General features: G+C 41.9%; 1 protein-coding gene across 6 annotated transcripts; it reads left to right on the forward strand.

The window, feature by feature from the left end:
* Positions 1-1727: 1727 nt before the first annotated feature.
* Positions 1728-27155, forward strand: col2a1a (collagen, type II, alpha 1a). 6 transcript variants are annotated; one of them, XM_030055290.1, is made up of 54 exons: positions 1728-1909; positions 2825-2832; positions 4207-4414; positions 6004-6038; positions 6838-6870; positions 7079-7132; positions 7711-7812; positions 8278-8355; positions 8747-8791; positions 9150-9203; positions 9645-9698; positions 10282-10335; positions 10511-10564; positions 10664-10717; positions 10912-10956; positions 11220-11273; positions 11397-11441; positions 11582-11635; positions 12402-12500; positions 12621-12665; positions 12789-12887; positions 13071-13124; positions 13260-13367; positions 13473-13526; positions 13742-13840; positions 14073-14126; positions 14536-14634; positions 14982-15035; positions 15152-15205; positions 15356-15409; positions 15715-15768; positions 16365-16409; positions 16697-16795; positions 17020-17127; positions 17380-17433; positions 17572-17625; positions 17775-17828; positions 18966-19019; positions 19137-19244; positions 19448-19501; positions 20269-20322; positions 20448-20609; positions 21088-21195; positions 22111-22218; positions 22527-22580; positions 22685-22792; positions 22910-22963; positions 23093-23200; positions 23306-23359; positions 24033-24140; positions 24310-24598; positions 25080-25267; positions 25455-25697; positions 25847-27155. In XM_030055290.1, the coding sequence occupies exons 1-54, from the start codon at positions 1816-1818 to the stop codon at positions 25991-25993; spliced, it is 4467 nt and encodes a 1488-aa protein (XP_029911150.1). In that variant the 5' UTR covers positions 1728-1815; the 3' UTR covers positions 25994-27155. The 6 variants fall into 6 exon arrangements, with proteins under 6 accessions (XP_029911150.1, XP_029911149.1, XP_029911146.1 ...); XM_030055289.1 differs by having other exon boundaries at positions 4207-4408; positions 5974-6038; XM_030055286.1 differs by lacking the exon at positions 2825-2832 and adding an exon at positions 5806-5822 and having other exon boundaries at positions 4202-4408; positions 6006-6038.
* Positions 27156-27914: the final 759 nt, after the last annotated feature.

Genomic DNA, 27914 nt, shown 5'->3' on the forward strand with positions numbered 1-27914 from the left:
TCAGAGGTGAGATGGAGGGTGCAAATCTTTCTTTCCTGCATGTGGAATGAGGGTGCTCTCCGGAAGGTCGTGACCCTGGAATTACTGTGCCTCTCCACATGACAAAGACCCCCTTTCAAGCTCACTCACCTGCTCCTATCTAGCAGAGAGGTACATGATAAAGATCATACAGACATTTCATCCCCCCCTTCTAGCTCTGGCTCAGCTTGGCGATGGATATGCCTGACATGTCTGTGCTATTTTGTCTCAGTCAGGAATGTTGCCGGGAAGGTAAATAAATCCTGTAATAGTCCCATTTTATGGAAGTCTGATGAACTCAAGCATATCATTTACTTGCTAATTGTTTTATGCTCATTATTAATTAATGCCCTCAAAGGGAAACTTGCTTCTGCTGTCTACTTTGTGGATATATCACAAGCAGTGCCATTAGGATTTGACTTTTAACTGGCTCTCACAGCCTTGTGTCAATGGGTCTTTGTCCAAACACTCAGCCCTCTTCTCAGAAAGTTTGACTCTAATGTGAACATGACATAATTGCACTGTTAATTGGTCAGCTCTGCATGTTAAGGTTGTCTGAGGTCTGCGGATAATCCATAATCCAAGAGTCAAGATCCAAAGAAACATCCAAGCTGACCCAGTGTTGAGTTCCCATGCCCTCTGAGTGTCCACTGCTGCTTTTCCTTTATTCCTCAAAGTTAAGCTCTCATTTTATCTCCAACCACTGTGTGTGAAACAATGTGAGAGCCTCTCTTATTTATTCAACTACAGGTCATTATCTATCAGGTCCTTCACAAGCCAATCTGAGGGAAACCTTTATAGAGGTATTTCTCAGTTAATTATCAGGTCTGGCATATGTCTGGCAGCTTCCTGGACAAACCACGTAGAAGTATAGAGTGTTTCTTCCTTTTTGCATCATGTCATTCAAAACACATTGAAACACATATTGTGCCTGTCACCATTTTCCCTATATTGTACGGGCACATAAATAAGCTTTGGCTTCTCATGGGGACAGATAGCTGGTGATGTTAGGGTTGTGAACAATATTTTTATAGTTGTTGTAGTTTCAAAGCAAGCTTAAGAATAAGCTACATGAAAGTGACCATTTGTTCCTCTACTTGGGACACCCTAAGCAATTCATTCTCTCATACAGAAATGACAGTTTTGAGACAAAGCTTCCAAGTAGTTAAGTGGTAGGCTAATATCATTTCCAAAAAAAAAAAAAAAAAAAAAAAGTATGATTCTATCAATTTCTTTGCAATACTCGTAATGTCTCTGAATAATTTAGATTTCACTCGAAAGGGTCATTGCTCTCACGTTCATTCATGTTCCTCTTCTTTGACATTTTGGCTACTGACATATTTGCAAACATACATGCAAGTCTTGTGCTCTGCTGCTGACATTTCATGTGAAAGTGAAGGTGCATCTCTTGGGCAGGCCTGGCCGAGCGGGTCACGGGAGGAAGCAGGTCCTGGGAGAGGAAAAACCCCAGGCAGGAGAGATGCTGAGGGGCGGAGGGGAGGGAGATAAGGTTCGGGTTTCAGCTCGACTGGGGGTCTGGGGGAAGGACTGGTATTTTGGAATATACGAAGATCCATAGAAGGCACAGTGGACATAAAACCGCGGTGCTTGCCCTGACGCGGTGGGTGCAGAGTGCCGGCTGGGGCCCCGCGTTGGATTCCACTTAGATTTTGGAAGGGTTTGACTGCATGGTGCCGTAGTCTCTGGAAACACAAGCTCACACACCACTGACCGACAGCCAGGTCTGCTCCGTCCCATCATTTCCTACCCAAGCTCCTGCATGTCTAACATTTAGACATGTTCAGCTTTGTGGATTCAAGGACTGTTCTGCTACTTGTAGCATCCCAAGTTGTTTTACTATCCGTGGTCAGATGTCAGGAGGAGGACGACCGTAAGTTGCACCTTTTTCTTGAGTTTTTCTCTTTCTTGCAAAAAAAATTGGATTGTTGCGCTGATGACATTATCAACTTGTCTTTATTTTATTTATTTTTTGCCATCCTTATATTCTCTACCTGATATACCAAGGGAATAGGGGAGAAATAATCAAATGCCACTGGTATGATGTTTAATGTGACGAGAATGGATTCACAATGGGGATCACACCTCAAAGTTAGGCAGTCTGTTGCCTGGATGGTTTCTGTTAATATGACCCAGTTACACTGTATGCACTTTTGCTATTTTCCATGCTGATGCACATGAGTGACGGTGCACACTTGAAGATAACAATGTTCTTTGCAGCAAGACACTGAGTTCATGTCTTCATGGAGGATAGGTGAGGCTGTGCAGGAGCATCTGTGTGGGATGGAGGACCAGGTGAACAAGCCTCTGTTTGTTCCTCCCCTGGGTCCTGCTGCTCAAGTGCTCTCCTGCTGTGTTTGGTCTAACTGCAGTGCCAGTGTGCAGCTGCAGTTCTGCTTGGTACACCTCATCAGCAATCAGCCAGTACCATTTAGATGGCCTTGCATGGTCTATTTGCAAATTGTTCAAGGACACACTGGTCCTATGGGGTGTACGTGATAACCCATTCAGCATTTTCTGATACTAACAGGCTTCCTTTTGTTGCAGCTATTGCAAATGTGGGCTTTATAATGCAGTATCCTGACATCGGAGATAAACTATGGCCATAGGACATAGCTGGAGTTGACTTGGGGTTTTCATGTTGTTGCAGGGTCAGATGGAGCTTGACCCCAGACTAGCAGGCTCAAAGGGTAGCAGGAAGGGAGTGGCAGTCAGTAACTCCATAAGACAGAAGAGAGGCTGCAAACCAAGGGGAGGATAGATGATGGAGATGTAATTCTGTTTATAGTGAGAGATGTCTTGCATGTGGAGCATATTCTGCTCCATATTCCCTGTTTTATCAACAACATTTTCTGTGCACCTCTAACACCTTCCTGTTTCCCAGTATTCCTCAGCCTTTAGCAATACATTGCCCCACAAATAAAAAAAAAAAAAAAATCAATGGAAGATTATTGCAACAGATCTAATTGCAAGAAAGCAAGCCCACCTCATTTGTGAACATAAATTCAACACAGCCATTTAACTTATATGTGCTAAGAATCACTTTCAGTTAAATGCTCAAAAGTAAATAGGTGCACTTAGTCACCCCAGCCTTAAGCTGTATACATAACACAAGCCAGCCATTCTTAATTCTCCAATGTGTTTGAACTGGGGCTTGACACAGCTATGAGATCCAGATGGATAAATTTAGAGAGACCCCCTGTTTACTTAAGGCAGCAGCATGTCAATTGGCCTCAGTCTGCCTGTGAGAGAGCTTCATTCATATGAGCTCTGCTGGTCACCAGAGAGCAGAGCAGGCCTGCTGGTTAAATATACTGAGCCCAGGATGTGAAATACCTTTGGCTGGGGCTTCAGACCCCGCTGTTAAATGTAGTCTTTGTTTATGTGGCATTTTATACAGCTATACCATTTTTTCCCATATGACGACCTGGAGTGAAAGTGTTTTCTTCAGTGACAGTGCGAAACAAACCCTTGTAAAATATACTTGTGTTTTACTGCTGCTGTTTTGCACCAAATTGTTGGTCTGTTTACTTGTACACGGTTAAATCCTTGAGTCAACACTTCTGCTTGAGTCTTGAACAAGGCCTCTTTATCCTCAACCAGGCTTTCAATTAAAATTATTTTGTGACATCTAGCCTGAATGCTGATGTTGCATGTTTAAATTTGTTTAGGAATCTCAACTTTTATTAGAGAAAAACACAAATTCTTTAATTGTGTTTGCTCTCTCAAATAGAACAAGATCAATCAATATGTTGGGGTTTTACTGTATTTATGTTAGTTTTTCGATGTAAACTGTTTGCTGTGTGGTGTCTGCTACTGTATTTGCTATGTTCAGGGCCTTCATTTGATCGAAAATAACTTTTATCTTTCTTCTTCCTCCCTCTTCACTCCTGTTCACTGACTTCTAACCCTGCCCCAATTCAATAACCACACCCCCTCCATGTCCCCCTCCACACATTAATATGACTCCCCCTACTTCCTCACCCTGTCCCTCCTCCATCCTCTCTGGGCTCCAACCTCCTAACATCTCTTAATATAACTTCACCTTCTGCTGTACCAACTCACTGCACTGTGTGAACTTCAATACCTTTTTGTATCAAACCCCTTTCCGCTTTCCCACTGCTCCATTTACTGTGCCCTCCTGCCCTCTCGGTGGCCACCACAGAGGAGGCAGGTGGCTGCATCCAGGATGGACAGCAGTATAATGATAAGGATGTGTGGAAGCCGGAGCCCTGTCGTATCTGTGTGTGCGACAGCGGAGCGGTTCTGTGTGATGAGATAATCTGCGAGGAGATCAAAGAGTGTGCCAACCCCATCATCCCATCCGGAGAGTGCTGCCCCATCTGCCCTGCTGATGCCACTGCTCCCATTGGTTGTAATTTATTTATTCAAATTACCCATAAATAAATTACCCTGTGCCTTACCTTTATCTCACCCTGGCTAACACCTGGAATAGGGAACAGCAATACCTGAGAATTATAATATTTTCCAGACCTGAGCTTGTGCAGTCTGGTGTCATTGACTTTTTTTTTTTTTTTTTTTTTTTTTTTTTTTTTAATGTATGTAGGATTTTTAAAGGTTCAGTCACTATAATAGACATTGGCATCAACAATTATGTATGATTCTCAAGTGTTTAAATTGCACAGTGTTCCCTATTCCACAGTGATGCTTTCTGAGCTTGTTTTGGCAGAGACCAGATAAACAACATAATCAGGATTATCTCCCTCCCTGTGAAAGTTCTCTTCATGTGGAGACAGATAAATCCTAAGATGTTTTTGTCTGGAGATGCTACTCCTAATTTAAACTAGTGGCTGAGATGGAGCCTGTGTTGCCTGGATTATATTGAGCTCTCAGTCAGTGACTGATTTCACCCAGTTGGAGGTCTTCCACAAAATGAGAGTGTCTGCAGGTGAAATCACTCTCAGTCTGGCTGAAGTCAAACCAGCTTTGTACATTTAAGGCTTCATATCAGCACTAGAAAAATGACCTGTCAGCTCTTCCAGGCCTTGTGAATAGCCTCTGTATTACTGTGGTGACTTCAGAAGCACCTGGTGCATATTTGACTCGATTCTATACGACATGGGAGTCATGATTTGACATATTATTTAAGGAAACACATAAGCTGCCAAGGAGAGAATATGAGCAGGCGCAGTTTCTATAGAAATATGAATAATTTTATCAGGAAAACACAAGACCAAGATGCTGTGGCTGACGTCACAGCTCCTGCTCGGTAATGGATCTTCCAGGCTGTCAGAGACAGAATATGTTTTACTTCTCAAACCTGTCAGAAACAATATTTCAAAAACCATGCAGTGCATACAGTTCTCAAAAGATCCCTCTGTGATTGGATGCCATGCTTTATCAAATAAATGATGATTTGCAGCTCCCAGTGGACATCAGTCAGAACTATCTTTGACTTTGGCTTGTTAGTGATTGAATCCAAACAATTTCTCATTTGTGCAGCTTATTGTTAATATGATTATCTTTTACTTTTGTCATTTTCATCTCCATGTCGGTGCTCGCTTGTGCTTCATCCCTCCAAGAAATACCTTTTACCATTAAATACGATCTGGATGGGTTCTGTGCTCTTGGGTGTGGTGAATGGTATTTGATCAGTGAATGGTCTTCGGCATCATTAGATGTTACTACTTTTCTCAGTTACTAAGCATGAGAGACTAGACCTCAAAGCAATCCACTGTTTGAAATGTGCCACTTTTAATGCTGTCCTTCTTTCTTTTCCCGTGTCCATCCACCCATCTGCAACATCAGAGTCAATTGGTGCTAAGGTGAGGCAGCGGGTTGTGGGAAATCTCATATCCGTCCACACACAGGACAAACAATAATGACCATGATGTAATTATCAGGAAAAGTCATGAGCATGCTTTGTTTGTAAACTCCACAACATTAAGATTTTTATTTCTCTGGGCAGTGTTTCAGGTAGCTCATGTTGTTCCATTTTTATTAAACAGGGCCAGAAGGGCGAACCAGGAGAGATTGCAGATGTAAGTATGAATCCTCAGCACTGCCTAAGACTGAATTAATGCTCTAAATAATTGGTGATCTCAACCAAAATACTGTACTCATTCTTGAACCAAGAGCGGACTTACCTTCAAGGAAAATAATTGAGTTTGTTGCCCCTATTCTTTTTCAATGCAATATTTAAACTTGTTTATGTTTTGTTGCTTATGGATGTCCCTTATTGGTGCACTGTTTGTGTCCATAATAATTACTGATAAAATCCACCAATCTTTCAAAATCATGTTTTGGAAAACAAAAGACTGAGATTTCTACAGCCATCTAGACATAGACCCTATCCTGCGAAGTCATTTATCTTCTTTTTTTTTATCTCTTTTTTTAATTTTACCTGAAGAATCATATGATCTTCCAAGTGGCAAGTTCTCTTGTTTTTTGGGGTGTTTTTTTTTTTTTTTGACTTCCACTGAAAATGGGACAAAACCCTTGCATTCCTTGGACATAATGAACCCAGTCAAATCCTCTTAGATCCTCTCAGCAAAATCACTGCAAACACACATGGCAAATGAAGAGGGCATGCCATATGCAGGTTAAGAGGGGGTGATGTTTTCAGAAAAAAAAATGGTCCTGTCAAATGACATTTTCATCATGTTGTGTGTTTGGCTTAATGTCAACCACCAGCAATATTAGAAAATTCTTGTCCTGAACTTTTCAAAGACTGGTACAACCGGACACGGCATGAGTGTGTCTGCTAATAAAGAGCGTTTTTGTTTATCCCAACAACCACCTAAAATCAGAAAAAAAAACTCTATTTTTTTGTGTGTGTAGGTTGTAGGACCAAGAGGACCACCAGGCCCTATGGTAAGTATCACATCTTTTTATTATTTTAGGGAGCTCATTAACAAATGACCTACCAAACACAGCCTAAAAGATTTTTTATTATTATTATGTGTCCCATTCTTATTTAAGCAATGCAGTTTAATGATGCACAATACCAGGCATCTTGCTTTGAATAGCCATTTTAGCAATACTGCGAAACATGCTGAGGCAAATATCTTTGTTTCTGCAGGGCCCCTCAGGCGAGCAGGGACCGCGTGGAGAGGCTGGCGCTAAGGGTGAGAAGGTAAGAAGCAATACATCATGTCCAAGCAAAAACTCAGCGGGTGATTCAGAAGAACAAATTAATTGTCTGTATCTCAGCGGGCTGCCAAATATTTTCTCAGGCAACACTGGCTCTGATGGGTATTATAAACCAACTAGTATAATTATCACTGTAATTCATAATTATACTCTTAATTCTCACAAGGTTGAGGCATAAATTGTAATCAAGTGCTGGGATATCCCACTCTGATCATCATGGAACAGATATGACACTGACTTTTCCATAAATATCCTGTTTTGAATGACAAGAATAGCAATAACTGATTGTAAAAAATCAGCCTCTGTTTGGGATATGACTTGAATGGTTTAAAGGAGCAAATATGAAATATGCAGCATGGAATTAATGCTTAGATCTGAATAGTGAAGACAAACCTGAGTAGCTCGTACACAGCAGATGGGTGTTTTCAGCTTCACCTCCTCATCACTCCTGATTGATTTTGAAGTCCAATACAATCATCCGTCTTTCTCCTAGTGATTGTCACCATTCAAGATGCTTCTTTAGCAAGTGTAATTCATTTGTCCATTGCTCTTTTTCCCTAGGGAAATCCTGGACCTAGAGGCAGAGATGGTGAGCCTGGCACCCCTGGCAACCCCGGGCCCCCTGGCCCACCTGGACCCAACGGGCCACCTGGGCTTGGAGGGGTGAGTCTGAGGACACTGGTGTAACACGCTGCATAAACCACAATGTACCAAATCTGTCTTTCTCTCTGGGAGTTAACTCTCAGCTTCATAGCGATATGCTCTGTGAAGATATCATATCATATAACCGACAGTGATAAAAAAGAGACTGTCTAAGTGATAAAACAGGATATAAATATATAGTCATTTTACTAGACCATTATGAGAATCTTTTCTGTTATTAAATTCCTTTACTTCTCATTTGCATCTGTACATATACAGACACTTGGTTGATAGTTTAAACAAATTGGCCCATTATGTTATTAGGGAAGATATGAGTATAGTCTTTTTCTCTCAGATTTCTCTGTGGTGCAGTAGGGAGTTACCCTGTAATCCAGTATATATGTTCAGGTTTATCCAGCTGGTGTGTTCTGCCAGTTGTTGTACATAAACTGACTGACAGTCTTTGTCTGGTTTGTGTGTTTGCAGAACTTTGCTGCTCAGATGGCTGGTGGATTTGATGAGAAGGCCGGAGGCGCTCAGATGGGAGTGATGCAGGGACCGATGGTGGGTGCTGTGTGCTGCTGGTGATGTACATACATCTGTCACAGAGCCATGACCTCAGCACTGACATTTTGCCTGTCTGAGAATGACTGCTGAGAACAACTGGTAGCAAATAAACTGAATAAATTGTGCTAAATATAAACTTTTTGTCAGGGAGGGTTGCAACACTGCCACCAAGTGGCCAGATAGTTTTGCTCCATGATACTGTGATGGAAATGTCATTCAACCTCTCTGAAGAGTGAATTTGATATCACAGTATTGACACTGAATTATGTGGATTCAGTTTAACTCATAAATTGAATTTATCTGTCAATTTTCCCTTATTGTGTAAAAAAAAAAGAAAAAGAAAAAAAAATACCACTAACACTACTGTCTTTGTATGTTTTTGTTTTAGGGCCCTATGGGTCCCCGTGGCCCCCCTGGACCTACTGGAGCTCCTGTGAGTATAAACAACTTTCCACCAGCATTGGGATGAATCATTTGAGCAATGTCACATCCTAAAATTAAAGGATTTTCAATAAACACCTTTTTCCATTGTTATTTGTTCAAAGACGCTACGCTCAACATATCATGTATTAGTGTTGTATTTGGTTGTACTTGATTGAAATGTTGGTTGACAATTACATCCATTTGATGATTGTGATACTTTGCAATCACCCACCAGCTCAAAATCATAATGTGATTGGTCATCATGATTGATTAGGTTGTACAGAAACACATATGTTTGCTTGCAGAAATTAAAAAAATAATGAATATGAATGAATGAATACATTTGTTCTCTTTCTCCTCTACCCAAGGGCCCACAAGGTTTCCAAGGTAACCCTGGAGAGACTGGAGAGCCTGGTGCCGCTGTAAGTATTAATAACTATTAAATAAACAATCCCAGAATTCATCTCTGTGCATTTTACTGTCAATCAGACTGTCTACATGACTTTTACTTATCAAGTTTGAAGTATACCAACAAGTCTTACCTCTTTAAAGTAGTGTGTCTGCACAAAAAGTCTCATATGTTTATGTCCCAGTTCACTTTGGCTGTAAAAGCTCTGGTATGTAGTATGTATGTAAAGTATGCAGCTATTCTGTTGATGTGTTTCTATTTTAAATTGTTCTCCTGAGTTGTAAACTGGTCCTGATTTATATTTAGAGAGAACTCACATCATCGCTGTCAAAACCTCCAAATTCTGCATGGTGGTATAGAGCTTACATGAGTTTTCATCGTGCATGACAGAGGCCTTTGCACATGCACCAAGTGGACACACATCCCTAAAAATTGACCTGTTGTTTCATAACAGGGACCTATGGGACCTCGCGGACCACCCGGACCATCTGGAAAACCAGGAAGTGATGTAAGTGTCGCGGCTTTCTCCACAAATTAACAAATCAGATACATTTGGGATCCAGCAGCGCTCACATTTCTAGCTCACAAGTCCACAGAAACTCACAGCCAATCACAAAAACACAAACACAAATACCACTGTTAAATGGAGTCAGCAGTGCCACGCTGAGGTCAAAGGTCAAAGCCCCAACAACACACAGTTTATTTTAACATCTAAATACAAAACATCTCCTCAAAGCATTGTGGATGCCCTATGTCCCAAATATTAAAACTTTACTTTATAATTTATAACTTTATATACCCCTGTTATTTCACCCTGACCTTATTCTACCTTATCAACAGCCTGACAGCCCCCTCCTCTAATTGACTGTTCAATTGAGAAACCTGAAATTTGTACAAAGTATAATCACATATGAGCCACCAGGGGGCACTGTCGATCTCCCAACGACATTGATAAAAATGATGAATACCCAAAACACATGTTGTTTGCTCAGCTTCCCATCACAGTACAAGACAGTGCAGCTTCATCTTCTCACACAGCTAATAATCTGCTGCAATAACAAATCATCATTTCATTTCCTGCTTGTTTACAGGGTGAGGGTGGCAAACCTGGAAAGTCTGGTGAGCGTGGACCTGCTGGGCCTCAGGTGAGCGAGTTCATCAGTAAAGTGTCAATAATGAATCATTTCCACATTTTGATGCATTACCCACATCTCTTCAGATGGTCCCTCAGGGATGGTGCAAGATGTCAACTGAGAAAATAAAACACCAATACTACAAAAAAGTCCTCAAGCCAATTCTTCCTTTGTGTCTTTATTTCAGGGAGCTCGTGGTTTCCCTGGAACTCCTGGTCTTCCCGGAATCAAAGGACACAGAGTAAGTGTTTCTCTATGCGCTCACACCGAGTGATGCTCATTATTTAGCACTAATTCTTGAATGATGCATGTGTCCTAATGATGTGTTGGGTCTCTGCAGGGTCACCCAGGTCTGGATGGAGCCAAGGGAGAGACCGGCGCTGCAGGAGCCAAAGTAAGACAGCCGCATCGCCTGTCAATCTTGATCTGCTGTTGAAATGTCAAATGTTGCATTTTCATGATTAGTGTTAATGTAACTGTGTGTTTGAGTTCATGTCTACTCCATAGAAACCAGTGTTCCTAGTGTGGATAAACAAATACTCAGGGTAAATTATTTTACTTACAATTTACCACTCTGGTCCTCTTTAGGGTGAGGCTGGTGCTCCTGGAGAGAACGGTGCCCCTGGACCCATGGTGAGTTTGCAGATTTTCTGGTCCACTTGTTAGGAAAAGTAAATTCTTTGTGCTTTAACCCGAAACAGTAACATAATTACAGGTGCAATGCTATTCCCTGTATCTGCCATTCTAATCTGCCTCATTTTGGATGTTGAGTGATGTAACGCGTACATGTGAGCCAGTTTTCTCAGAGATAGCAGGGCTGTGAGTCCATGCAGTGTATTTAATAATAAACTGATCAAGATCTGTCTTCAGCTTCTTATTTGTGTGTCTTGCCATAGGGCCCACGTGGTCTGCCCGGTGAGAGAGGACGCCCCGGAGCCGCTGGAGCTGCAGTGAGTAACAACCTAATATATTTTTTGTATACTGTGGTTTATCCTGCACTTTGCAACTTTGAGCAGTTTGTAGAGATTTCACAGTCTGTCATCCACTCACCACCCTGTCTTTTCTCTTCTCAGGGTGCCCGTGGAAACGATGGCTTGCCCGGTCCTGCTGGTCCTCCTGTACGTATCACACTCCCCACAATATGCTGTTTCACATTGAGCGTTTTATTTTTCTTTTGAATGATAATGTCATTAATAGATAGCGTAATCACAAAGAGATGAGATGTGAGCGATAGCCTGGCAACTTCTGTGTTCTACAGGGACCTGTTGGCCCTGCTGGAGCTCCCGGTTTCCCAGGATCCCCAGGAGCCAAGGTTTGTACAATTCAGATTGTTCTCCTCCATTACCCCTCTGCAGCAGACTCTGGATGAAATGTAATGAAACAGCAGAAATGAAGCTGAATGAGTCTCATTTGAATTTTATAGACATTTACGGTGCCAGGCATTTTCATTTATAGCCCCACTGTGCAATGAATTCTTCCTATAGGTCTCTCAGAAAAATGATGCATCTTCATAATGTTTTCCAGTTGTTTCTGGAGGCTGTATACATGAATCAAATCCCATAACATCACATATGCTCAGAGCACTTATGTGACAAAGACTGAAGATCCCTCTTTATTTGATCATAAATATTTAAAGGATTTTTAATAATCTTCCATACCTAATTATTCAAAATAAGTATCATTTCCCATAATTTAGTTATAATGAGCTTCTCAGGAAAGAAAAAAAGATTAATAAATATTCATGTCAGGTTCTGTTAACTTTCCAGCAATGATGGATAAATTAGATACATTGATCTTGCTTCTCAAGCAGATGCATTCCCTATCCAAAACATATAATAACAGGCAAACCTTTGCAGAATACATACTTTTTACAGGATCATACTTCTTCCATGATCTGTTTTGTTTTGCCTTAAGTCCTGACAAAGTCCAGTGGTAGCAAGCATTGTCTGATAACAGTTGTACTTCACGTGGTCTGTAGTCTGTCCAGAGCTCATGTTTTGTTTCAGCAGCCTAATGAGATGTAGAGTAAATCAAAGTTTACCATCTGTTGAGCATAAAAAACACTTGTTTCCTGTCAGGGAGAGGCTGGCCCTACTGGTGCCCGCGGAGCTGAGGGCGCACAGGGACCCCGTGGAGAGGCCGGTACCCCTGGATCTCCTGGACCCGCCGGAGCATCAGTACGTAGCTTGACTCAGAACATGTCTCATTTTCATTTTCTCACAGAGCAGTCTCACTGATTACACTAGCTTTGTTGCTCCATGTTAATGTATTTCTTCTCTTTGTCATTGTTCCTGTAGGGTAACCCTGGTACTGATGGTATCCCTGGAGCTAAAGGATCTGCTGTAAGTAAATTTTGTTAATTTAGGGTTTAATAGTCCCGTATTATCTTTTCTTGCTATATAATTCACAGCTTTCATGTTTTAATTGAGTCTCAAGTTTTTCCTTTGTCTCGTTCCTCCTCAAAGGGTGCTCCTGGTATTGCTGGTGCTCCTGGTTTCCCAGGACCCCGTGGCCCACCCGGACCACAGGGAGCAACAGGACCTCTTGGGCCAAAGGGACAGTCAGTAAGTCACTTGGGCATCATCTGAAAATCTGGGGATCCCTGACATTTATTTTACTGTTCTTGGGATATCAAATGATTCTGTCAGCGATAGCATGATGCAGATATTCAGCACAGTTACATGTTTGTGATCATATTGTTATGGCTGTTTATTGTAATGACCATCACTGTTGTTGTCCTTGTTTAGGGAGACCCTGGCATTCCTGGATTCAAAGGTGAAGCTGGACCAAAGGGAGAGCTTGTGAGTGACTTTGTTGCTTCTTGATTTCAGTGATTATTGACAATAAAACTTACCAAAAAATAAACTCTGTGAGACATTGTTTCCCAGTGGAATCAGACTATTGGCAAAATGTATTTATATTTACGTGTTTGTCAGGGCCCTGCTGGTCCTCAAGGCGCCCCCGGCCCTGCTGGTGAGGAGGGAAAGAGAGGAGCCAGAGGAGAGCCTGGTGCTGCTGGACCACTTGGACCTCCAGGAGAGAGAGTGAGTATCTGGATATGCAATAATAAGATTATAAATAGGTTGTTTTGATCGGATGCACAGTCTTACTGAGGTAAAACCTCTTTTTCTTTCTGTGACTGTTTCCAGGGAGCCCCCGGTAACCGTGGTTTCCCTGGTCAAGATGGTCTTGCTGGAGCTAAGGTGGGTCTTCTGTAAACTGGCAGCTCTTTTAATGATCATAACTTTTTTTTATCTCATAAATACAACAACACGGTGATTATATCTGTTATTTAAGCATTTCTTTAGAAGAATGACATTGTTATGCTACAAATGATCATCAAACTGGCTGTCATGTCCACCAATTGGTGAAGTAAAAACCAATGTGGTAATTGACATTTTGTCCTGATCTTCTGCAGGGAGCTCCTGGTGACCGTGGTGTTCCTGGCGCTTCTGGTGCTAAGGGTGCCACTGGAGACCCTGGACGCACAGGAGAGTCCGGCCTCCCTGGAGCCAGAGTGAGTAACGTTAATGTTCCCCTGATCATTACCACCCCAGTACCAACCAGTCAGACAGCATCATGCACCTTTAGTTTCTGTACTGTATAAGGGTTGGGCTATTTAGAGGGATATTTAATTCAGTTGGCTTGATTAGATTGATTTAAAAAAGAACAATAATTCCGCTTACTGCATTGCTATCACAGAGACAACTCCTTGATGCTGACAATCTCTGAATATGTTGCTTTTATAGGGACTCACTGGTCGTCCTGGAGATGCTGGTCCCCAAGGCAAAGTTGGACCTTCTGTAAGTACAACTCCAAATCCTTACCTCATCCTTATGAAAAACGTTGAAAAATACGAAAAAAAGTGACAAACTCCACTATAGCAGTACTGCACAACAAAATAGAAAATCACACAGCAACCCAAGTAGCATTACCTGTCATTTCATTCATAGACCTCATCTAGCTTGTTAGATCCTGTTCCCATGAGAACAGCACATGTACTTTCTTTTCCACCAGACACAGAGCCCGAAATGGCAACCATTTGCACAAACAGCATTTTCAAGTCCAAAAGAACAGCTACACACATATTTTTGCATGCTGATATAATCAGCATTTTTTCCATGCAAACGTAATTGCCATGAGCATAGGTTTATTTCCCTATCTGTGGGTTCGCAGTGTTGATTTGGGATTTCGCCTTGTGTCTTGTGACAGGGTGCCGCAGGTGAGGACGGTCGCCCCGGCCCTCCTGGTCCCCAGGGAGCGCGTGGACAGCCAGGAGTGATGGGATTCCCAGGTCCAAAGGGAGCCAATGTAAGTGTGTCAAGCTTCTTCAAGCTGCAATAATAAAAACTGTCGGCTTGATCAAAGTGAGGACCGTGTAGACTCAACTGACGAAAACCGTGCAATAAGCTCTTAATTTGATGGTTGAGCTGACATGGTTCTCACGGAGCCTTCATCATTGCTCACTGAAATACAGGATGTTTGTACACGATAATTAAATCTTGATCACATACAGTCAAAATACACACGGGTGTACCTCTCTGTTATAAAAAATAATGTAGTATTTCACGTTTAGCTTCGCTGTCTATAGGCATGTAGCACTTGATGATGCCCAGGAGTCTCTCCACAGGCCAGCTAACAAGATTTTTCTTCAACAGGGTGAGCCCGGTAAGGCAGGAGAGAAGGGTCTTATGGGTCGTCCTGGTCTCAGAGTAAGTAAAAAAAAAAATTAAAAAAAATCCTTTAATTTTTACAAATGCATTTCTTATTTTCTGTCACTGGATCACATTTCACAATTTAAACGCCTTTTGTTGCTCTCTCTGAACAGGGTCTACCTGGAAAAGATGGTGAGACTGGTGCTGCTGGACCTTCTGGCCCTGCTGTGAGTATTTCCTTCATAATTTACATTTCTGGGATTACCACACTAAAAGTTATCCTTCTATTATTAACCCCCCAAGGATGAGCTTGTCTTTAGTCTTCTTATAACGCACGACTGATTCAGAATTATAACCTGTGTCTGGGTTTATCTTAGGGACCTGCTGGAGAGAGAGGAGAGCAAGGACAGCCCGGACCCTCTGGCTTCCAGGTGAGAATACTTTCCTGTTAAAGTTTAGATATATCTATCCAAAAAATATAATAATCCAGATTAGACGAGTCACACCCTAAACTTCAAGTTCTTAGTGCCAGTGCTCATAACTATAATCCAATGTTATTTCCCTGTCACATACACTTATTATTTCATTCGGTTCATTAAAGCATCAAGGAAACAAATAAATAAATACATACAAAAATTAGCACTAAAAACCCACCACCACAGACTTCTCAACAACGGCTGCATTGCTGTATTGAAGGATATTGTGTAACTCATCCTGTGCTGTTCTTGTTGTGCAGGGTCTTCCTGGACCTGGAGGCCCTCCAGGAGAGTCAGGAAAGCCTGGTGACCAGGTGAGTGTCTACCTCGTTATTCACTATTAATGCAAAGAGATTTCTGGTGAAATGATGGATCTTGTTATATGTTTAAAAAAAAAAAAAAAAAAAAAACAGCCAATAAAAGTAATTGCACCATATTGAGCCTGCAAACATGTTAATAACCAATTCTCTGTCTCCAGGAGTTTCATACTTATGACTATAGAATGATTATTGTCTAATAATAGAAGTGCCAGATCCTGATAACCAGCAAAATCTAATCAATCTTTTCATATCTCAAGGGCTATTTGCCCAGCAAATTTCATGTTTATCTGCTCATGTTTATCTGTTTTGATACATCCTCCCGACAGACAGACAAACAGAAGTGAAAACACCTCTTTACGTTATATATTATAAAAATCCGATTCTTAACTGCAGTTTCATCCTTTGGCTGTCACTAATGTCTGATTTTAGGTGACAGCTAAAAACAAATTTATAAGTCATAGTTATGGATATATGTAAAGATACTCATACTGAAGATGTTCTAATAAATTCAGTAAAGACTGTACCTTTAATGAATCCAATAGAAAGTCATCTTTGTGTGCTGAATCCACCTGTCTCCTTTGTTTCTGCAGGGTGTCCCTGGTGAGGGTGGAGCTCCTGGTGCTGTTGGACCCAGAGTGAGTTTCCATGTTCAGGACACTTCTCATAAGACCATGCAATCAATTTAAAGCACACATTATTATACATACAATTATGCTTGACATTTATGTACTGTTACACTGACATACAGTATATCATGTCTACTTTGTGCTGTGAAGTTTAGAAAGTGTCCAGTCATTCAAGCTGATATTACTACAATATCCATACCACAATAACCCTTTCTCCTTCACATCACACAGCATGTGGGAATGACTGTCACTTCCAGTTCCTCTGGTTCATTTCTGGTCTGTTTGTTTCTTGATAGGGTGAGCGTGGTTTCCCTGGTGAGAGGGGTGGTGCTGGACCTCAGGGTCTTCAGGGACCTCGTGGACTTCCTGGAACACCTGGAACTGATGGACCCAAGGTCAGTGGACGCCTCTTTGACACATTTTCCCTCCATCCTAGTTTCTACTCAGCTGTATCCTCCTGTACAGACTGTCCAACACCATCTCCTCAACCAATCATCCCCAGTCACAGCTTTTCTAAGCCATCTCATGTCCATAACATCGCTTACCATCAGGCCTCACTTAGGTTCAGTTGGTTCAGTCCACCTGTACTAATCCAGCCGGGCTCTTTCTTCTCTACCAGGGAGCCATTGGACCAGCTGGTGCTGCTGGAGCCCAGGGACCCCCCGGCCTGCAGGGTATGCCAGGAGAGAGGGGAGCAGGTGGCATCCCTGGACCCAAGGGAGACAGAGTAAGTAACAAATTCTTTGACAGCTGCATCAGTGGAGTTTCATTTTCATTCATTTCATTCAGTTGTAAAATAGTCATAAAACGTCTCTAATATGGAAAAATGAACAAATGACATGTTTAGAGGTTGAAAATGTAAATGGATTGAGAGAACCCAAGATCCAACTGCACGGCTGTGTTAACATTCAAAACCAGGATGCTGTATAGGTTGATGTATAATAAAAATGCTGACTTGCTCTTTTTTTGTGTCTGCTAGGGTGACAACGGAGAGAAGGGACCTGAGGGAGCTCCTGGAAAGGACGGCTCAAGAGTGAGTTCAAAACAAATTCTTTTTTCCTTTTTTACTTTTCCGACTGTTATTTTCAAGCGCGAGTCACTGATCACTGTTTAACTCTCTTCTCTCCGCCCTACTTGCCCTTCTCTTCATCTTTGCTGTCTCCTCTCTCAGGGTTTGACTGGTCCCATCGGTCCTCCTGGCCCATCTGGACCCAACGGCGCCAAGGTGAGTGAGTGTTGCAGGAGTAACTTGTTGGTAGCAGTAGTTTGAATATTGTCCATTTCCCTTAAATGGCATGGCTGCTGTATGTTATATACATTCACATTGTATGTTTTGTTTTTGTTGGTTTGACAAACTTATTTCTTCCCTCCCAGGGTGAGACTGGACCTTCTGGCCCTACTGGTGCTGCAGGTACTCGTGGTGCTCCCGTAAGTCTCTCTCTAATGTCTATTTCTTGCAATGTTCAGCCTTTATAAAACTTTGCTAACTGATTTTCTGCATAAAACAGTTCAGACTTGCCCTAAAATTTTGTTGACATTTTAAAAGAATGAGTGCTCCCTTGTGAAAACTACCAGGTGGAAGAAAATGATGCATATTTTAATCCAGAGTATTGAATTTTGTGCTTTAGCTGGCCTTTATTTGCACTTTCTATTTGCATAAAGATTGCTTAAAAAATCATAAAATGCAGCATTTTCTGTGATACTTCCAAACAATGAATAACTCTGTATGCGATGGGCTCGTATGCCTCTCAATTGTGTACTGAAAAAGTGTTTAGACACGCTGGTGTAGAGAGAAATGTGTCTTTAATGAGCTCTTGTCTGAACTGCCAGACAGAGAGTTGGCAAGCAGAGCAGAAAGTAACTAAGTGTATTTATTCAAGTACAGTTTTTAGGGACTGGCACTTTGCTGGCCTATTTCCAGTTTGTGAATCTTCATACTTTTACTCCACTGCATTTCAGAAGAAATATTGTGCTTTTTACTCCGCTACACTCATCTGATGGCTGTAGCTACTAGTTACTTTGCAGAATAGGCTTTTACATTCAAAACATACAAAACAATAAAATCCAATGAGTTTAAACTACCCATCAATATATGGAGCAGGTAGAGCTAGTGCCACCTTAGCCACTGACAACATATATTATAATATTTCTATGGGTTAAAATATAACGGAGCGTTCTTCAAAACAAATACTTTTACATTTTAAAACAAATATGTCTATACTTTTTCTTGAGTAAAAATTAGATTGTAAAACTTTTACTTTAAATGGAGCATTTTTCCATTAGTAAGTAAAGGATATGAGTACTTTTTCCCATAAGTAACATAATAAAAACTGAAGATCAACCTCTGTTTCCACGGCGACCAGTGACATTGTCTAACTCTACTGTGCCTTGTCACTCGAGCAGTTCTCATTGTCCTGTTAGGGAGCCTAATATTGGAGAGGACTGTAAATCTTATTTTTCTCCAATGGACTTTTGACATATGTAGTTTTGGCTATATGTGAACATGGATCTGCAAATCTCAGTCCGAGTGTACGCTGAGCCACAGCTTCCTCTGTCCTCTTGCAGGGTGACCGTGGTGAGATTGGTCCTCCTGGGCCTGCTGGCTTTGCTGGGCCTCCTGTAAGTAAAATCACCATAATACCTTTGGTTTAAATGAAGAACATGTAAAATATTGAGTCGTTAATATGATTTACTCATAATCTACTGCTGTTATTTCTGTTGTTTTAATATATTCAGGGTGCAGATGGTCAGCCTGGTGCCAAGGGAGAGCTTGGTGAGAGTGGACAGAAGGGAGATGCCGGTGCCCCTGGACCTCAGGGACCTTCTGGGGCCCCTGGACCTGTGGTGAGTACTTGACCTTAGCTCAAAACATGTCCCAGAAACAGATCCATAACTTAGGTCATATTGATAGATACTGCATGTAAAGATGAATGAAACTACCCTGAAGTGAATGATAGAAGCATCTTATACTTTACCCCACAAGTTCCTGAAGTGACAGTCTAATAAAAACACAATTAATTGGTGTGTGTCGTTTGCTTCTTTTTCAGGGACCCACTGGTGTTTCTGGACCTAAAGGAGCCCGTGGTGCTCAGGGAGCTCCTGTAAGTAACTCTTGTTTGTACTTGTTCACATGAACAATCCAGTACAGATTATCTTTCCCTCAGTGAGTGAGTTTGTCATTGCTGCACAGCTGATCTTTGTTCAAACCCACAGAACTTCATTTTAAATTCTAGTGGAGATCCCAGGTTTCCAGAGATACCAAATATGTCCCACTGAATTACAGGGAAATGTGAAGGAGCTGATGCACAAGACATCTAAATATGTCCTATTTGATGCAATGATGCAGCCATACAACAACAGCTCTTTGGGTTGGAATATTTCACTCAGTGTCAGTGTGATGCAGCTTCAGTGAGGTATGGCAACCAGTAGATACAGAATATGTCTACATGCCATTCCTGTGCAATGCTTTTTCTAACTTTGTAGCTACTTAAAGGGGAATTACAGGAAAATCAGAAATCAAGGGTTAATTGAAAGCAGATATAGATTATACAGTGGAAGACAGAGATTCACAGTCAACAGAGACTTTACACTGTATATGGGAGCATTAGAGAAAAAACAATAGTAGATTTTACGGGCAGCATAATGTTTCACAAATTAAAATAGTTTACATCCTTGACTTTATGATTCATTACTAACCTTGAAAATTATATACTGGATATGTCACTGAAAAGGCTGAGAAGATCATTTCATTTGGTTCACTGTTTTCACACAGAAAGGGAGAGGATGTTTAAACTTTATGCCAAACATTAAAATGCGTATATTATTATATTATTATATATATATATTATATTTTTACTCTTGTTGGCAGGGTGCTACTGGTTTCCCTGGTGCTGCTGGAAGAGTTGGACCTCCTGGTCCCAATGTGAGTATCTAATGATCATCCCAACTGAAGCAACATTCATTTAATCAGAGCAAAATGATCTTTTTTGTGGATGCCATGTTTTTCTGATATTTCTCACACTCAATTTGTCTCTCTTTCCATCGCAGGGTAACCCTGGTGCTGCTGGCCCTGCTGGTCCTTCTGGTAAAGATGGTCCTAAGGGTGCTCGTGGTGACGGTGGCCCCCCAGGCAGACAGGGAGATGCTGGGCTTCGTGGACCTGCTGGTGCCCCAGGAGAGAAGGGAGAGCCTGGAGAGGATGGACCCCCTGTAAGTCTAAGTCTCTCACTTTTGAATTGCCTTTCCACCCAACCAGAACACAACGTAACTTTCATCAAGTGGGCGTAAATCCTAACTGTCTCAGCCACCTGTTGTTCCAGCCTGCTATCCACAGAGTAAAGTAATCTTCAGGCTTTAAGTTATATTATGACTATATCATCACAGAGTATGAAATTAGCTAACTGCAGCTATACCTCACTGACGAGAGAAAATAGATTTAACTGTCCCAAAGGGAGATGTATCTTGGGCTCAGGTCCACACAGTCTGCAGCAATTACAAAATTACAAAACTACAAAACTGTGAAATAAAAATTAAAAAATGCACAATTAAAAGCAATAAAAATAGACAATAATAAGACAATGCGCAGTTAAGTGAATTTGCTAAGAACTCTCTGCATTTTGAATTGCATTGGTTTCAACTCAACAAGATTGTTTAATGTAATTCACTCTTCTCTCTCTTAACTCTGTAGGGTCCCGATGGGCCTTCAGGTCCCCAGGGTCTGGCTGGATCTCGTGGTATTGTTGGTCTGCCTGGTCAGCGTGGAGAGAGAGGCTTCCCTGGTCTCCCTGGACCTTCTGTAAGTTTGTTTGTAAAGATACATGCTGTTCAGTTTTGTGACTATGACAATTTGCTGGCCTACAGTCTGGCTCAGTAGCTCTTTCAAAATCTGTACAAGGTGTGAGGGCTGATCACATCTCAAGGTTTTTTACAAATTCATGCACTGATAGCTAAGAGCCATGGATTTTGTTGACATATTAAGAATTATGTGAATTCAGGCTTTAATTTTAAAGCATGTTAGCATTAGTTTTGCAGGCTCACATATTCTTGGTAGACAGATTTGAATTTTCAGGATTATCCTCATGACTGGTGATTCTGTTGCAAGTTTTACTGGATCACTACAAAACATTGATCCAATTAAATTATAAACATACATTCGGGCACATTCTGTCTTCAGAAGTTCTCTCAGTGAAAGTCTGAGAATTGATTCAAAACAGCTGAAAACTGATTAAAGTAGAAGAACTGAAAATTGATGAAAGTGAAAAAAAAAAAAATGCCCTCCAGTCCTCTGTTGCAGTGCTTTTCAAATAGGGTCTGGTCCTTGAACAGACTTCAGCAAAATGATCAGTGGTTTAATTTCATTATAATTTATTTCATTAGAAGTTATTATGGTAGAGAAACATGGGTTTTAACTGTAATTTCAAAACACAGAACCAATTGCATGTTCATGTCCAACATCTAAACAATTTAGTACTTACTACAATTTGACACAAACCAATCAGGGCCCTATAAGGCAGAATCACTCCCAATGTGGATCAATGAAAGTCAGCTTTAGGGTCCAAAATATGAAAAAGTTGGGAAACTCCTGCCTCTGTGTATACAAACAAGTACTACACACTGAGCTTGTAAGATATGATACCACCTGATTGATAAATATTATTAGACCAGTGTACAAATCTGCCTCAGTGTGAACGTGATGTGCCACCATTTTCAGGGAGAACCCGGTAAGCAGGGAGCTCCTGGTGGTGCTGGTGACCGTGGACCCCCTGGGCCTGTGGGACCCCCTGGACTGACTGGACCTTCTGGAGAGTCTGGTAGAGAGGTCAGAATCACACAACAATGACATCATCAACAACATACACCATACAAAAACATAGATAATCACGATAACAGGCATAATATGTGTGCAGTAACATTCAGAGTGTCATCAGTATACACACAACCATCATACTATAGATAAACAAACAATGAGTATTTTTACAATAAAGGAAATAAGTCATACCACCATATTATTTCATCCTGATACCGGCATCAACGATAAAGAATCAATCAAACAAATACATGAGAGACAACAAAGGACCACCAACCATTTACATTGTTTTTACATTGTTGCATGTTTCTGTGTTTCAGGGTAACCCTGGATCAGATGGACCTCCTGGCCGGGATGGAGCTGCTGGAGTCAAGGTGAGCAGCTCCACATAAAAATCTGTATCGAGCTCAACCAATCACAATGTTCAGCAAAGTCTTGAGTGTTGTTATCTAAGTCATGACCTTGTGCCTTGCTACAGGGAGAGCGTGGTAACACTGGTCCTGCTGGGGCCCCTGGAGCTCCTGGTGCCCCCGGCGCCCCTGGTCCCGTTGGTCCCCTCGGCAAACAGGGAGACAGAGGAGAGGCTGTGAGTAACACAACACACAGCACATGATACCAAGGGAAACATGTTAGTGTTGTGTATTGATTCATATAATTAATGTTAGTGTAATGGAGCACCCAAACTCTTTGTTTCTTTCTACAGGGTGCTCAAGGACCTGCTGGACCCTCAGGACCAGCTGGAGCTAGAGGAATGGCTGTGAGTGCCATCTACTCTTAACTACTATCATTAAGTTTTTTTGGTTTTTACATAGTTGTTAAAAATAACTGCACATATGCAACCATGTGTCTTGGTGCACTGTTAATATATCACAATTTTTTATTTCAGGGACCCCAAGGACCACGTGGAGACAAGGGAGAGGCAGGCGAGGCGGGAGAGAGGGGACAGAAGGGTCACCGTGGCTTCACCGGTCTGCAGGGTCTTCCTGGACCTCCTGTAAGTAAAAAGTGTTCATCCTGTGCTTAAACTGGTCCCCCTGCTGTACATTTGCATCTTCTGTATATTCTACCATCTAATCTTTTGTTGTGTTTGTTCAAACAGGGTCCTGCTGGAGACTCTGGAGCTTCTGGACCTTCTGGACCAAGTGGTGCCAAGGTGAGAAAACTGGGTAAAAGTGAAGAATGATAGAGAGGAAGAACTCTTATTTTATTCCCTTCTACAAATAGGCTAGTCTGGTTTAACGCCCAAGTTAAATGTGATGATAATAAAGGGCACAGGTTAGCCTTTGTAATTCCACAGTCACCTAACAAAGTAGGGGACAGGAAAGGCGGTGTGCTTTAATTACCTACCACTGTGATAAGATGGACAGCTAAAGATTTTGGTAATTACTTTCTGCGATGATAGAAGGAGACAGACAGGAGAGACCATTATTGTAAAACCACTCCTGCTGAGATCAGAAATGGACTGTAATATCAATTTGAGATTAGCTAAGCACTGTGTACGATAACAGAAATGATGGGAAATGTCACTATTGGAATATTCTTTGAGCATAATAAGGTAAAATGTTGTGAAGGTGATAGGGGTAATAGAGGAGGACTGTCAGCGCAATTGCAGGCCATTATCAGATGAGGAGGTGTTTTCAGATCCAGACAGCATGTACTGTAGCACAGTGACTCAAAGTGACCAGTGTTGTGGTTGTGGTATTTGAACAGAAAGCAGCTTTTCAGTGAATCAAATAATTGTTCAGGTGAATTATCTCATCCAACTCTACCAAGACAGGTTAACATCTACTGGCTTCTACCTTGATTAACACTCATTGTCACTGCAGGGACCTCCTGGACCAGCTGGACCTGCTGGCAAAGATGGATCCAATGGACAGCCTGGCCCCATTGGACCTCCTGGACCCCGTGGACGTTCTGGAGAGTCTGGTCCTGCTGTGAGTAATGTGTAACACAAGATCCTAAGAGAAACAAAATCCCAGAGTTATGTGTACAACCTTGACATACAACTGTTTATCAAACACGACTACACAATTCTATATCATATTTCTCTTAATACATGTCCTCACTCCCTTCAATCCATTTCTTGTCTTCTCCCACCTTCAGGGTCCTCCTGGTAACCCTGGACCCCCCGGTCCTCCTGGTCCTCCTGGCCCAGGCATTGACATGTCTGCCTTTGCTGGCCTGTCCCAGCCTGAGAAGTCCCCCGATCCTCTCAGGTACATGAGGGCTGATGAGGCCTCCAGCTCCTTGAGGCAGCACGATGTCGAGGTGGACGCCACACTCAAGTCCATCAACAGCCAGATTGAGAATATGCGTAGCCCCGACGGCTCCCAGAAGAACCCTGCCCGCACCTGCAGAGACCTTAAACTGTGCCACCCTGAGTGGAAGAGCGGTGAGTATGAATAAATGGGTTACAAGAAAGATAAAAGAGAGCCTGGGTTCAATTTGCATTAATGTATTTAAATTTTAGACATTTCATCCAGTAAGTGGGTCAATTGGAGTGCAGTGATTTGCTAAAGAGCCCATCTACAGGCTGTTGGAGGAGTAAAATCTGTGTCCTTTTGATTGCAGGACAGTTTCTCCAAACCCTTGGCTGCTATTCCATTGAAATATCTCAATACTAGGAGGGTCTGATGATGTACTGAATGTGCTGTTTGTTGGCAACTTTAGTCCACCGCCTCTACCGCTGTTCAGTGGTGCATACGTTTTCTCATGGGTGGTCGCAATTGGAGTCAGTTCCCTAACTCTAGTAGTTCAGGGGCCATGCTCTACCCATTATGCTAAACAAAAACCATATGTTTGTGGGTGTTAGTATTACTGTACTATGAAAACAGTGTGGTGTCACTATGAATTGAACAAACTCCTTTTTCTAGGTGACTACTGGGTTGATCCCAACATTGGCAGCACAGCTGATGCCATCAAGGTCTTCTGTAACATGGAGACTGGAGAGACCTGCGTCTACCCAAGCATAGCTAAGGTACCAAAGAAGAACTGGTGGTCTAGCAAGAGCAAGGATCGCAAACACATCTGGTTCGGAGAGACCATGAATGGAGGATTCCACGTGAGTTCACTTAAATATTTCCCTCCTGATCATGTTTCTGTCTGCATAAAATTCTTGATCAGTCCATCATTGTGAGACTGAGATATAAAATTTCCGTTAGTAGTACAGCACATTGGCAGAATGACTTTGCTCTACATGCAAATGGTTGGTAATGATTAACACCCCAACCTGTTGTCTGCCCCTACAGTTCAGCTATGCTCAGGATGGTCCTGCTGCCAACGCTGCCAGCGTCCAGCTGACTTTCTTGAGGCTCCTGTCCACAGAAGCATCTCAGAACATCACTTACCACTGCAAGAACAGTGTTGCCTACATGGACCAGGCCACTGGCAACCTGAAGAAGGCTCTGCTGCTGCAGGGCTCCAATGATGTGGAGATCCGTGCAGAGGGGAACAGCCGCTTCACATATGGCGTATTGGAGGATGGTTGCAAGGTAAGAACCAATGGCTACATTATATTAAGCTTGGGAATATTGAGCCAAAGCAAATGGCAAATGCCTCTTTAGCATTGTATGTGATTACGTGTCTTTGTCATTACCTTATAAGGCTGTTGGTAACAGAGTTCTCTTCTCTCCACCAACAGAAACACACAGGCCAGTGGGGCAAAACCGTCATTGAATACAAAACACAGAAGACCTCCCGTCTGCCCATCGTGGACATTGCTCCAATGGACATTGGAGGAGCGGATCAGGAGTTTGGCGTGGATGTAGGCGCAGTCTGCTTCTTGTAAAGTGGAATATCACAATGGCCAAAAAACATGAAATAAAATAACTCAACCATGAAACATAACACACACTTCCACAATAAAGAAGACAGGAAATTATAAAGAAAATTGATACTTTTTCTCTCTCAAAGAAGTGCTCTCCAAGTTGTACTCCCTGGATGTTAGCACTGAAGGGCACCGGCAATATCTGTACATCACACCAGCATTCCCTGTCAACCCACTTCCTGAGATCCAGTCATGTTTCCCATGGCCCACTGTTGACGGGAATGAGTCAAAGCCAGGAGGAAGAGGGACCAAGCGAACAAGTGAAGGAGAAGAGAAACATGACTTGATGTCATTTATTTATTGTCTAACCTAAATGGGCAGAGTTGAGGTAGGACTGGGCAGGTTTACTATGTAAGTAAGACAAGCCCCTTCCACTACAGAACAGCCACACAAGCCTCTGTCCCAGTCCTACTCCACCTCCCTCTCTTTTCCCTTCCTGACCCACAAATACAGCATTCTGAATCAATGTAGACCAAAAAAATATTGTTTCTAAAATCAAATCCAGCTGCTCCAGACCTGTCCATCGTGAGCAGGAGCAAAACTTTTACTGTGTATTATAAATCCTTGGTTCTATTGTTGTAAAAGTCTGTGTTTATAAACAACCAGATGGTTTTATATATATTTCCACATTATGTGTGTACATGTGTCTATATGCACACCAACACTTTTTGGAAAGTGAGGTCTCATTTGGGATGTATGTTTCATTGTCCTGTACCCCTTGACTGCCCATCAGAAGAAGGCGTTTTACCCAGTTATCATCCAAAGTTGTTTTGGCAAATTAGAGTAAAATTTGTTTTGCTTTTATTGTGGCCATCCTGATTGTTTAAAGCTACCTCACGCTGAAAAACAAAGTGAAAATGTTGACCTTAAATCTGAGCTGACCAAAAATTAGCTTTCAGGTGAATCTGGGGCTGAATGGCCATCTTTGCTTTGGGTTGCTCTCTCTTCAGAAGGTGCTATGAGTTCTGTAATTCAGTCTTCGCCATTGTTCCCCAAACGCCCCCAATTCCCACTAGCCTCACACCACACACACACTCCACCCTGGAGGACAGGTGCAGTAGGGTAAGACAGGGGACACAGGGGCTACTGGGAGGCATCCTTTGGAGTCCAGAGCCCAAAGTTGACCCGTTGGACTCCAAGGAAGGCCGCTCACTACAACCAGGGTGGGGTGTCTCTGTGTGTGTGAGGGTGTGTATATTTTTTTTTTATTATTAATTTTATTATGATCATGATTTTTGTTTTGTTACACTTTAAATTGATGTAAATTGGAAATAAAAGGAAAAACGAATTCACAGTGAAGTCGATTTTTAATTGAGCTTTTGAATAAAAACAAATGGCGTGGGGATGCATTTCCTCTTTCTGCAGAAGCTTTCCTATGTACTTAAATGTTTTTTTGTTTGACATAGTTGTATTTGAGAGGTCAGTTACTCTTGAATGTGAGTGCATAGTCTGTGTGTGTGTATGTGTGCATGTTTGAGACTGTGATGCAAGTGTGTATTTTCATGAGAGAATCTCATAACAAAAGGAATAAAAGTACTGTATTCATTCTCGGTTTCAGGGTGGGGTTGGGCATGGTTTGCTCCTGATGAACTAATAGGCATAAATAAAGAAGAGAAAATTATGTTGACTTGAATTTAGTATTTTGTAGAGTAATGTGTCAAAGGTGCAGCCAAACAGTTGCGTCACTACTTGTCTGTACTAAAGCCTGCTTTCTCTCAGTCTGTCCTCTGAGCAATAAAAGTTAGAATTATGTCACCTACACTGACATATTCTTATTTAAAAGTATACTGCCCATTTCCGGTATTTGGAAAAAACTTGAAAATTGTGATTTAGGGTGAACCCCGATGGGTAACCAGGTCGAGCGTGTACCACTTATGAGATC

The sequence above is a fragment of the Myripristis murdjan genome, chromosome 7 (assembly GCF_902150065.1).
Source record: "Myripristis murdjan chromosome 7, fMyrMur1.1, whole genome shotgun sequence".
Classification (NCBI taxonomy): domain Eukaryota; kingdom Metazoa; phylum Chordata; class Actinopteri; order Holocentriformes; family Holocentridae; genus Myripristis; species Myripristis murdjan.

Coding starts and splice junctions, on each gene's coding strand:
- col2a1a (XM_030055289.1), top strand. CDS start 1,816: ATGTTCAGCTTTGTGGATTCAAGGACTGTTCTGCTACTTGTAGCATCC. Junction 13,841..14,072: donor CCGGCCTCCCTGGAGCCAGA/GTGAGTAACGTT, acceptor TTGCTTTTATAG/GGACTCACTGGTCGTCCTGG. Junction 24,599..25,079: donor CCACCCTGAGTGGAAGAGCG/GTGAGTATGAAT, acceptor TCCTTTTTCTAG/GTGACTACTGGGTTGATCCC.